This window comes from Austrofundulus limnaeus, unplaced genomic scaffold (genome assembly GCF_001266775.1).
Source record: "Austrofundulus limnaeus strain Quisiro unplaced genomic scaffold, Austrofundulus_limnaeus-1.0 Scaffold1580, whole genome shotgun sequence".
NCBI lineage: Eukaryota > Metazoa > Chordata > Actinopteri > Cyprinodontiformes > Rivulidae > Austrofundulus > Austrofundulus limnaeus.
The window spans coordinates 1-11500 of record NW_013953982.1 but is presented as its reverse complement, the minus strand read 5'-3'; the positions used below and the strand labels follow the sequence as shown (position 1 = coordinate 11500).

The 11500-nt window shown below is 39.5% G+C and overlaps 2 protein-coding genes across 3 annotated transcripts in view; one reads left to right on the top strand and one right to left on the bottom strand.

The window, feature by feature from the left end:
• Positions 1–4686, top strand: part of mthfsd (methenyltetrahydrofolate synthetase domain containing) — a 10149-nt gene extending 5463 nt beyond the window's left edge. Inside the window, exons 6-8 of one of the 2 annotated variants that reach the window (XM_014032936.1) lie at positions 299–411; positions 571–696; positions 2927–4686. In XM_014032936.1, the coding sequence (XP_013888390.1) occupies positions 299–411; positions 571–696; positions 2927–3598 (911 nt within the window). In that variant the 3' untranslated portion in view covers positions 3599–4686. The remainder of the gene's footprint in view (positions 1–298; positions 412–570; positions 697–2926) is intronic. The other variant, XM_014032935.1, reaches the window with a different exon arrangement.
• Positions 4687–6359: 1673 nt separating this feature from the next.
• On the bottom strand, positions 6360–10427 carry foxf1 (forkhead box F1). The gene is made up of 2 exons (XM_014032939.1): positions 8918–10427; positions 6360–8048 (listed from the first exon to the last, which is right to left on the bottom strand). Exons 1-2 carry the CDS (start codon positions 9891–9893, stop codon positions 7885–7887), a joined length of 1140 nt encoding a protein of 379 aa, XP_013888393.1. The 5' UTR covers positions 9894–10427; the 3' UTR covers positions 6360–7884.
• Between the last annotated feature and the right edge of the window lie 1073 nt (positions 10428–11500).

Sequence of the window (11500 nt, the reverse complement as noted above, 5' to 3'; positions counted from 1 at the left end):
CTCTTAAACTCTCTTAAATAGCGTTTCATTATTATTTTTAAATTGTATTTTAAAATGTTTGAAAAACAGATTCAATTTTATGACGATTTAAAAATGTATTCAGAATTTTTTTTTATTTTTGCTTTTATTTTCTTATCTTCCTTCCAGCTTTCTGAGACGCCCCCTGGTGGCCCTCCACTTTGAAACACACTGCTCACCAGTGTTTTTTATCTTTATGTTTTTAGTTTAAGTCAATAGACTGTCCTCACTTTTAGATGTCTGACATCAGAATGGTCTTGTGGAACTCGTTTTTCTGCAGGGTGTCGGATTGGAAAAGGGGAGGGCTTCGCTGACCTGGAGTGGGCGATGATGGCCTCAATGGGAGCTGTGAATGAATCCACCGTGGTCGTCACTGTTGTCCACGACTGCCAGGTGAATCTGCTTACTTTAAAAACTTGCAGAAAAAGCTCAGGTGCTTCATGGATCTTGACATTTTAACTAAACAGCTAAACTTGCTCTAATCTCACRTTCCTCTTATAGAAGTTGTGCAATGAATAAATCTGTCAAAGTAAATTGATATTTGTGTTTTAGGTGGTAGACATCCCAGATGAGCTGATGGGGAGTCATGACCTGACTGTTGACTACATCCTCACACCCAGCAGAGTTATTAAAACYAACTGCCAGTTGCCTAAACCACACGGGATCATCTGGAATAAGGTAAATGTAAAAAGTTCATCTCATCTTTATGTAATGCTGCCGTCAAGTTTTTATAATGTTGAATTTGTTCTGCCAGAACATTTGTTACTCTGATACAAAATCAAGGGTATTAATTTGATTAGAATCATGCATCTCGTACTCACTTTCTTAATCATTATAAAACAGTATATGTTGGTTTAATTTTTCAGACAATACTTTTTGTCAATTTTTACTTAAACAAAAACAAGTGTTTTATATTTTAAATTATGCTGATATATGAAATCTTAGCGTACAAAGAAAGTGTTACTTGTGTTTGACAATAAAAAAATGGGGGAAAAACTATTWAGGAACAAGAAAATACAAAGTTCAATGAAATTTTGCTTCTAGTAGTGAGTATTTAGTATTTTTTCAGTTATTTTTACAGTGGTGTGGAGGTGCTGGAGTTCATAATATTTTCTACAAGCCATATCTTTACAAATCACACATCACTGACGTCCAACGTTTTCCTTCTCACTTCTCCAAACTCATCTTGTTTCCAACATTTCCAAAGACATTTGAGGAGGAAAAGCAATTTAAATTAGATCCTTCTCCTACTTTGCTTTGCTCCAAAGCTACATCCCTGGCAGCTCCTTTACATCTCATCTGGGATTTTAGGTCTCATTCGGCACGTTAATTGGCTTTTGAAACCTCAGTCAGCTGCTGCTGCYGCGTGTAAATAAAACTTCTGTTGGCATGGTTACTCATCACAACAGAAACGCTAGACGCATCAGCAGAAATCACCCACGACACGGCAACAAATCCAGTCTGGAAAAAAAACATTCAGATTTAAAGAAAAAAAAGGGGGGCAGGGTGAATTTCTCAAGAGAATAGAAAGAAAATGGCAACATAACCAAATCTACTGCAACATATTGTTAGTAATCAGTTTAATACTAACACGTGGTGTAACATTCCTTTTATTGATCCTTCGCAGTGTTTTTTATTGGCAAAAATATAATTTTTTTAACCACATTTTAGGCATCATAAGTCAATGTTTTCTGTTATGGGTTGACAGGAAGATTTTGAGCAAACGTGTTAATGTTTGTTATAATAAAAAGTTTAATTTRTGTGTTTCATTATATAATAAGCTCTTCCCTGGAAAGTTTCTGGTGTTTTTTGGCTTGAAGGTTAAACAGTTTCTCACCTCTTTCACACAAATATTTAACATCTCTTTTAACCAACACTGCCCCCTAGTGGTTTCCCCCCAACTCAGTTCAATGTTATTTATTTATTTCTTTTTCATCACAGGACTTTCTTTAATAGAGCACAAATGTAATATTTTGGAACATCATTTGTTTGAATTTTTTCATTCAATGTTGAACATTTTATTTTTTAGAATTGGAGGGATAAAAGTCAGAATACTTTAAAAATCGCAGGGGAAAGACTAAACAACCAAAAAATGATTTAAAAAAAATAGAAATMACATCATGCTATTTACAATAGAACAACTCAATGTTATGTTTGAAACAGTAAAAGATGTATGGACACGTTAAATTTGACCACAATGTCTTCATATCAACACTATCCTTGTTTCATCATACTAGCCTCTCCACTGTGTATTTTATAAACATATATTTTTTTGTCGCATTGTTCAGCTTGAACTAACACGATGCATATTGCTTAAAGCATATACATGTAAATTACACACATCTATATCCAAAAGCATAAATAGATGGGCATGAATGGCATTTGTATAAAACACATACCATACACAATATATACATAATGTTTAATATTAAATATGACATTTCTAAATATGAAATATTGCCTGGACCTCACTGATTTACTGACACTAAGAGTCACATGTTTTTTTTTCTTCTAATAACAAGTCTTTATTTAGACATGATGAGCAAATTATTCTTATGTATTGTGTAGAACCTCTGGGTTCCTCAAGACACACATGTAAGTAAACAAAGCCAGGTGACCTCACAGACAGGAAGGCCAAATCTGATCATCAAAGCCTGTTCTGCCCAGCCACCTTGGCTCTGCAGGGGCAGGGGAGCAACGGGTCAAACGGGCCAGTGTAAAAACAATGGGCCTTTATATCCTTTACATGACTGGTCAGCATCAAAGGCTGCCAGGACACTTGAAGACCCAACAAATCAAGACAGCCGGTGTTATTTTTAAACTCTGTGGGAAGTGAAATATCCTGCTGCTGTAAAGGYAGTTGTTAGTTGTGAGCGGTGTGGACTAATGCCGATTCATTTGTCTTCAGCTGGACACAGAAAAGTTGAAAAAGATTCCCATCCTGAAGAAGCTGCGCGCTCTGGAGGAACAGGCTGGGAAGGATGTGACACTGGGGGCAACGCCGCCTGCAGCAGAGCCCGCTCTGCAAGACGATCAACCAAAACGGCAACCCAGACGGAGGCCAAGACGGAACACGCAGCAGGATACAGAGGGAGAGAGCAGCCAGGAGTCCAAACAGAAGACAGAGACAGGACAGAGAGCCAGACAGCAACCAGCGAGGAAAGAAGGCAGAGGAAGTGGCAGACGGGCGGCGAAGGAGCCCGGATCAGAAGAAGGTGGGGGTGAAGAGGCGGCCCGGAGGAAGCTCCCGCAGACGGTGACCACAGTTTACCTGGGAGGAATCCCCACTGGGCTGCGGGTCAGTGAGCTGAAAGTGGCCCTCAGAGAGAGGAAAGCCGCTCCGCTCAGGCTCACCTGGCAGGGAGCTCAGCACAGGGCCTTCCTGGATTACACCGACCCACAGGTGGCCGATCAGGCCCTGGAGGCTCTGCAGGGGCTTTGTCTGAACGGTCAGAGTCTGCAGGCTGAGCTGGCCAAGAGCCAGCGAGGACAAAGGAGGTCAGGACAGAGACAAAGACYGTCCACAGGTCAGAAGCCAAAAATGCCACAGAGTGACATCACCAAGGAGACAGAACATTAAAAGCAACAGGAAGTAAACGAGTCAAAAATATTATTTTTTTTAGTTTGTCACAACTAAAATCTTTACAAGTATTAAACTTGCATGTGTTTTATTTCATTTTAATATAAAAAAAGATTTTTGTGACATGAACATAATGGTTTTTGAAGTATTAAGTAAAAACAAAACAAAATGTAAAGAAATAGAAAGAAATTAATGCTTTTCTGGAGAAACCTTTGTTTAATACTTGACAGTGTGGCAATACAGTCAGATATGTGCCTTTTTTTTGTTTACACCCGATATAAGTGTCTCAACGGACTTTTTTTCCTGCTATTGGTATTTATTTGTTTACTTAGACATTTGATGTGTACTATAAATATTTCTCAACTTTTTTGATCTTAGTCGTAGTACAATGAATTTTTTTTCTAACCTTGTCTCCTTATCAGCCATCTTTTACAGAACATTGGGTTTTTCCAACTGGTATCTTTATTTTTTTGAAAGTAAATTTTTTATAAATGGCCCCACCATCTGGACATTTCTGTAATGATGATAAGAGAGGAAAACCTCTAAATTGTTTTGAGCGTCCAGTGTGTCTATAAACTTAATTTTTGTTTATTTTTCAGTTCTTTTTTTGACACGTTTTTGTTCTCCTCCTGCACATTTTCATAAAATTCTGTAAAAATACAAATTTAAAACTCAGTATTGCTTTGTCAGGATGAGAACTAATGTGCTGTTACATGAAATCAAATTGTGTTCATATATTTGAAGCAAAATGAAGAAAATTAAAAAATCTACTATTGAATTTCTTTGGTTGTTTTATAGAAATTAAGTATAGACAAAAATTTCCGAAAAATATTTCAATGTACATAAAGCTACAAACAATCCCTCTAATATCCAAGACTTACTTTTTGAATTTAATATTACGCTTTATTACTATTTTACTATGAGGAAAATTGAAATCAGTTTATTGTGGCCTAGATCTTTTTATATGTTTATTTTTCTTCATTGTTTCAGAAAATGAATAAATATCAGTTTATTTAATCTGTGATGTTTGTACTTTTATTGACTGTAACCTGTTTGATTATTAGTGTGATAAAAAAAATCATCTGTTTGGTCTGTGTGTCTGTTATTCAAAGATCTGCACCACATATTTATTTATTTTCCTCCAGTTTTAATTACTTGGCAGGTTTCTATTGATAAACGCTGACTTGAAATGGGGGGAAAATCTGTTAAAATACTTCATCTGAACAGAAAGTTCGGAGTGTTTTTTGTCGTTTTCAGACAGTTCATTTTGATAAAAGCTGACACGTTTTACGTTGCGTGAACATTTATTTTTAGCTGTGCAGCTACAGCAAAACATTTTTTGATGAGTCACTCTTTTTATGGAGGCAAATTTTTGTTCTGTTTTCTAAGTGGTCCAGTCTGAGTCAGAATAAAGTTTAATTTCAAATTCATCATCAGAAAATAAATTATTCACACACAAACATAAGCTGATTTTCCCCTTATGTGTTTTGCTCCTCTGCTTTATTGTTGCACTCTTTCTGCTCTGTTTTTCCCTGCCAGTGATGGCTGCCRTGTCAGTTGTCAAAAAGACTTTTTGTTTTTTCCCCCCTGTTTGTTTCCACTGAGACACAAGCCCACGGTGCATCTGTCTGCACGCTGCAGAGCTCAGGCTTTTTATGGAGCTGTCATCCAGGCCTGGCCTGGGAACAGCTGTGCAGTTCCATCTTTCTCCTGAGCTCAGAGCTCTGAACCTCAGCAAATGTCATCAGTTAGTTAATGTGCTGTTSCACTGCTGCCGAGCCTGTTCACCCTGTGATCCGTGGTATTTTACTGGGGTTCAGTCGCTGGTCATGTGAGCCATCCCGGCACAGCTGGTGTCACATGAAGCAGTCTGCTCTTTTCTGTAAACATGGACACCTACAGGCACCAACATCAGTGTCTTACAAAATAACACGCAGGACGCTTTAGAGCAGTGTTTCCCAAAGTTGGGGTCGGGACCCAAAGTKGGGTCCCGAAACATCAACGTGGGGTCCTGAAAAAGATTTTCTGAATCAATTATATTTTTGCCTTAGTTGTTACAAATGAGTGAGGTTAGTATATTTAAAATGGATAAATGTAGTATAAAAATATTGTTACTATGCCCATGTTTTGTCGACCTGATACAAATGTTTATCATCCAAAAATAGTTGGGGGCACAGGTCTCTGCTACTTGTACTATTTTGTTGGTCAAAAGCTGAAAAGTTTGGGAACCACTGCACTTTGGTTCCCAAAGTTGGGCTTGGGACCCAATTATGGGTCATGAAGCACCTTGGATAATCTCCAGAAATCAATTTAAAGGGTAATAAAACAATTGCTGATGTAATATTTTCCCTATAATATTACAAAAACACAAAATAAGTAAAAAATAAGTATTTATATTTGTGTATAAGCTGTTTAGATTGTCAAAAAGCCTGTGTTTTTAGGGTTATTAACAAAGTTCATGTACTCAGACCAGTAATATTTGGGGTCACAAGTTTTTRCCATGGATATTTTGTGGGTCAGAAGACAAAAGGTTTGGGAACCACTGCTTTAGAGGACTCGTGTTTTTTAGAGACCACCGGACCATCCCACTTCTTATTAAATTTTAGCATTTTTTTTACTGAACCCAATTAAAACCATAAATCCAAAAATTAGAATAAATTGCATTTATAGGGGACGTATTTTAGAAAATTAAAAAAACACATAGGAAAAACTGAGTATTTGGGATATTTTTAGCTGGTTTGAATAAAACATCAGGACTTCATATTAATTTTAKACTTTAATTAATAGTGATTGCTGTACAAAATGAGGCATTTTAAAATGAGTAAAACAGATCTTCCTTATGTTCTTGTTAAAAATTTTCAACACATTCTCTAATGTTCCTGAAAACAACTGGAATTCTTCAAATCAGCATCTTTTATTATATTTACTTCTGGTCTATATTAAAAACATAAAAATATTTCTGGTCCAATTATTTTATTTTRTTTATTTTTTTGTTAAATAGGAAAACAGCAGAACAAACTGCATTCAGATTACAAGTAAGACCTGATTCTGATTTATTTGGCAATAATTTCTGCACACATTTGTTGGTAGCCATAATAACACTAAACTTTAAAAAAGGCATTTTCCATCCATCCATTTTCGTTACTCACTTTTTCAAAATTTTTTATTATAAATCAGTAAATGCAATTATAGAAAAAAATCTTGTAGATATAAATTACAATATCAGGCATTACTTGTGTGCTTTTAAGTTGAATTTGGTYCAGTTAATACCTGAGTCGAACTAACTGAAATGCAAAGTTTATTATTACTGCTGTGATAYTTATTAAACAAAACAGACCCAATCTCCTTTTTTTAAAAAAATCTAGTGTTGCTTTTATTAATTATTATTTTTATTTTTATTATTTTTTGTTTTGTTTTCAGATATGCATAAAATTCAAATAGTTCTGTTTTAGTGATTTATTGAGCTTAACAGCCCCCCTTATTTATATATCCAGAATACTGTGCTGGAAAAAAAAAGGTCTTCATACAAAGAACACAGTGCTTACATTTTTTTTTTTTACACAAATCATAAGCATTCTGACAAATATTGCCAATAAAGCATGTAACTTCTTGGCCAATTCGCCTGAAATTAAAATCTAATCCTACGGAATAAATAAAACAACACTTGCGCTTATATTTTTTAAAAAGTGCCATATTTTCTGTACACAGTATTTTGGCCTAAATAATAATGTTCAGAAGWATATTTCAGAATTTGACTTCGATTGATAGTTCAAAAAAAGAGAACTTTGGTTTTAATCATCAACAACAAGGAAAATATTGTAAAAAGATAATAGACAAAAGGACGTGCGCGTATTTTGGATGAATTAACATGAAAACTGTGAAAGAAGTCATCTGCTCTGCAGGACTAAAGTACCAAACAGCAGCTGGGTTTCCAGTCAGTTTTTTTTTTTAATTATTTTTTTTTTTTTTACTCCGCTGCTCAATGTTGAAAGCTTTAAAAAGTTTGTATTATCATATATTATTAATATCAGGTTTGTTGTTGTGGTTGTCCTTGTCTCCGTGTCTGTGCGTAAAACACACAGACGAGGTCCGGGTTCTGACTGGGAGCGATGCGCTCTCTTTCCCCGTGCCGGGCCGGGCCGGGCCGGGCCGAGCCGAGCCGAGCCGAGCCGGGTCCGGTCGGGCTGTGCAGAACTCAGCGGTCAGTTTTGATTCTCACATTAGTTCGTCCCGCGGCCCGGCTCGGGTCCTGTGTGACACCTCGGCAGGTGTTTGGGTCATGTGGATCACATGACGCAGGGCTTGATGTCCTGGTAGGAGACCTGCTGGTGGTGGTAGTAGGAGCCGTTGCTCGATGAGTGCATGGCCGAGGACGTCATGGCGTTAAAGGAGAACACGAACTCCTTTCGGTCGCACATGCTGGGGGACTGGGAGTGGTACCGAGGGATACCTGCACGGAAACATGACGTAAACACAACATTTTAAAAAAAATGTCTATTTTTTTTTTATTCAGACGTTAGATATTTAACTCTGAATTGTTCCTGATTCTGTAAATTAGAAGTTAATTTAAAAAATGCAAATAGGCCTAATATAAAAAAGTGTTTTTTTAGTAAATAGTACAATAAAATCACGAATTAAACTATTATATTATTTTTAATATAATTTCTTAATAATGCGCTTTTTAAATTTAAGATAAATTTCCTTCAGCTGCACCTAATGACTATGTGTGTTTTCCAGATCTGAGGTCTGTTTACTCAGTCCGAGAGAGAGAGGCGGGATCCGGGGGTTAATTGACAGTGGCCCTCCTGCACGCCAGTCCCGGAGGACCGGGGACCCCGGTGGGGCCGTGCAGACTGGACCTACACCCATTTTATTTTTTATTTTTTAATAGACAAGAGATGTGTATGACTCTGAACTGTCCCGGTAGACTCTCTGTCCGCTTTTAAATCCCACATTTCAATTGGGAGCAAAGAGATAAACGTCATTCCTGTGGAAAAAATGCGCGCTCTCAATTAGTTTCGTCATTTCCCTTAAATTACCTCAATTTAGACTCTTCCGTTGTTGAGCCGCAGAGATCTAAGCTTTTATTATCTGACTCCAGAACAGGCCTATATGTGATTCAGTTCATTGTTAGTGAGCGTTTCCATTAGGCCCATATTTGGAACCAAACTGGATTCACTTCAGATTTTGCGTCTATAGAAAATATTTGATGTTTCTCTTTCTATAAAATCGTCTCATGTTATAATTTCATATTTTTTCTCATATTAATTGCATGAACTGAACATTTTTGGACAGTTTGCTAAAAAGAAACAGACTCACCTTGTAAGTCTGTGCTGTGGCCGTTCTGGTGCAGGTACGACTGGTCCAGTGAGTGTGTGGGCAAACTGGGCTGCAGGCTGTTGGCTCCTGGGTTGCAGGGGGACAAAGGCTGCTGTTTGATGTAAGAAGCCCCGTTGTTGAGTGAGGCCGAGGGGGCCGGGGCCCAGGCCGAGGCTGAGCTCGAGTAGACGGGGTGAGGCTCCATGACTCCCCCGCTGGTGAGCAGAGGGGAGGCGGAGTTGTCGTGGTGGGGATAATCGCTCCCGGTGGATCCCGTGCAGCTCCCCATGTAGGAATGTCCGCCGTTCGCGGACAAGTGGGACATGGAGTGACCGGACAGAGCCATCCCGTCCATGTTACCGGCCAGGTGTCCATTCATCATCCCGATCCCACTGTCCAGAGACAAAGTGTTGGGCGGGCAGGACAGACCCCCGCCGCTGCCCTGGAAGTTGTAGGACTCGGGGATGTGGTTGAATCCCAGGCCGTTCATCATGCTGTACATGGGCTTCAGGGCCTGGCACTTGCGCCTGAAGCCCCGGGGCCTCCTTCTAAAGGAGCCTTCCTCGAACATGAACTCACTGGCCGGGTCGATAGTCCAGTAGTGGCCCTTCCCTGGTCGACCGAGGCCTTTGGGCAGCTTGATGAAGCACTCGTTCAGGGACAAGTTGTGACGCACGGAGTTCTTCCATCCCTGATATGAGCCCCTGAAAAACGGGAAGCGACTTTGCAGGAACTGGTAGATTTCACTCAAAGTCAAGCGCTTGGTCGGAGAGCTCTGGATCGCCATGACTATCAGGGCTATGTAGGAGTAAGGGGGCTTCTCTGGTCGTCGGATCCCCGCGTTGGTTTTTTTGGTTTTCGTCGTGGAGGAAGCGGTTTCCATCACCACCGTCTGTCCGTGCGGCTTCTCCGGAGCAGACATGGGGCTGCTCTGAGCAGGAGTCTGCGCGGGGGGCTGCTGGACCTCTGCCGTCATTAGATTGACTAGATTTAGTCTCGGAAATGACAAAGAAATCAGCTCTCCGCCCGTTGAACWCTAAACAGTTTGATAATACTTCGCCAACATAGGAGAATTAAAAAAAAAAAAAAAACAACGACCAAAGGCAAAAGAAGAAAAAAAGCGCGCGTCTTCCTTCTGAACTGTTCGGTTCTGGTTCAGTCCCGCTGCAGTCTGGAGCGCAACGTCCGCTGTGACACAAGGAGCAGAACAAGAGCCGCTTTCCACTTCGCTTGGTGTGTCGTCGTGCGTCCGAGGAGCTCACTTTTTACTTATCTGTTGCCATCGGCGCATTGGAAGCTGGAGGTCTTGTCATCCTGATGTTGGGACCCGCCCAGATCCCCTCCTACTCCAGCGGTGGGCTGTGAGCATGCACATCTGCGTGCGCTCACTTTTCTTTTTCCTTTTTTCCCCCGCTCTCTTCGAAATGCTTTCATTTGTGTAAAAACACAGAAATATGGGTTCTATCCCACACATTTATGAGAAAGTATTATAATAGGCATTAGATAATAAATTCAATAAAATGGTTTTTAGCGCGTTGCAAAAGCATCGACTTTAATCTGGCAGACATTCAGCTCCGCATTTATAAGGTTTTAATGTGATTTTATTTTTTCTTATTCTTATTTTAATACTGAATGTTGTGTGATAATTTAAAGTGTCCATCTATGCTCCCACAATCCAACACTCATTCCCCAAGGCGCCTCCTGACGCATGTCCCCTTAGCCCTTAAACCCGTGAAATAACTTTATTACCAAAACTAATTTACATATATAAAAGTATTTACCAGAGAACATGCCCCCATATTCAAAACCAGCCTCCTGATTTCTCTAAAAGACAGGCAGAAGCATGGGCAGGATGTTTATACAGCAGAATGTAAACATTTTCCCTGGCTTTCTTTAAATAAAAGAAAAAAAATCAAGCAAAAAGCCCCGTTAGATCAGTTAATACTCAAACTGATGCTGCATGCTCCTCTGTTCGCAGCCATCTCTGCGTGTTGGGACTTTTTATTTCTCTCTTTTTTGTTTCAAAATGAATCCTGTTTGTGTAACGCAGTCATAATATTTACGCAGGGACGCAGCAGGAGAGAGGTGGAGGCTCAGCCGAACTGTGCGCGCACAGATCCGGACCGGGACTTGAGCTGAACTCTCGCAGGCTGTTCTACAGGGGATGAAGCAGAAAACTGGAGGTAAGATGGATTTAACGCGATTTAATCAGACGCATGATCAGAAACAAAGCTCTTGTTTAAGTCGGAGAAAAAGACGAGCGTGTTTAGTTTATGTGTGACAAAAGGTGCGCGTAAAAGGTTACCAAAAAAATACTGGACTTTGATAGCATATCAGTTGGAGGAGTTTACGCACAATAATGTGTTGTTTCTGTTTTTAAAAGCTTCATTAGGCCGTTTTACAAGCAGGGAGTGAGAGCTGCTGGAAGGCGATCAGTCCATCCTAAAACTGTTGACAGTTGCTTATTGTTCCCTGGAGATCCGAACTCCAGCCGTTCACGTTTTCACTTTTTAAACGTTATGGTTCAGCTATTCTTACCAGGGGGTGCTTTTGGTTACTAATTGATTCATATGTATATATATA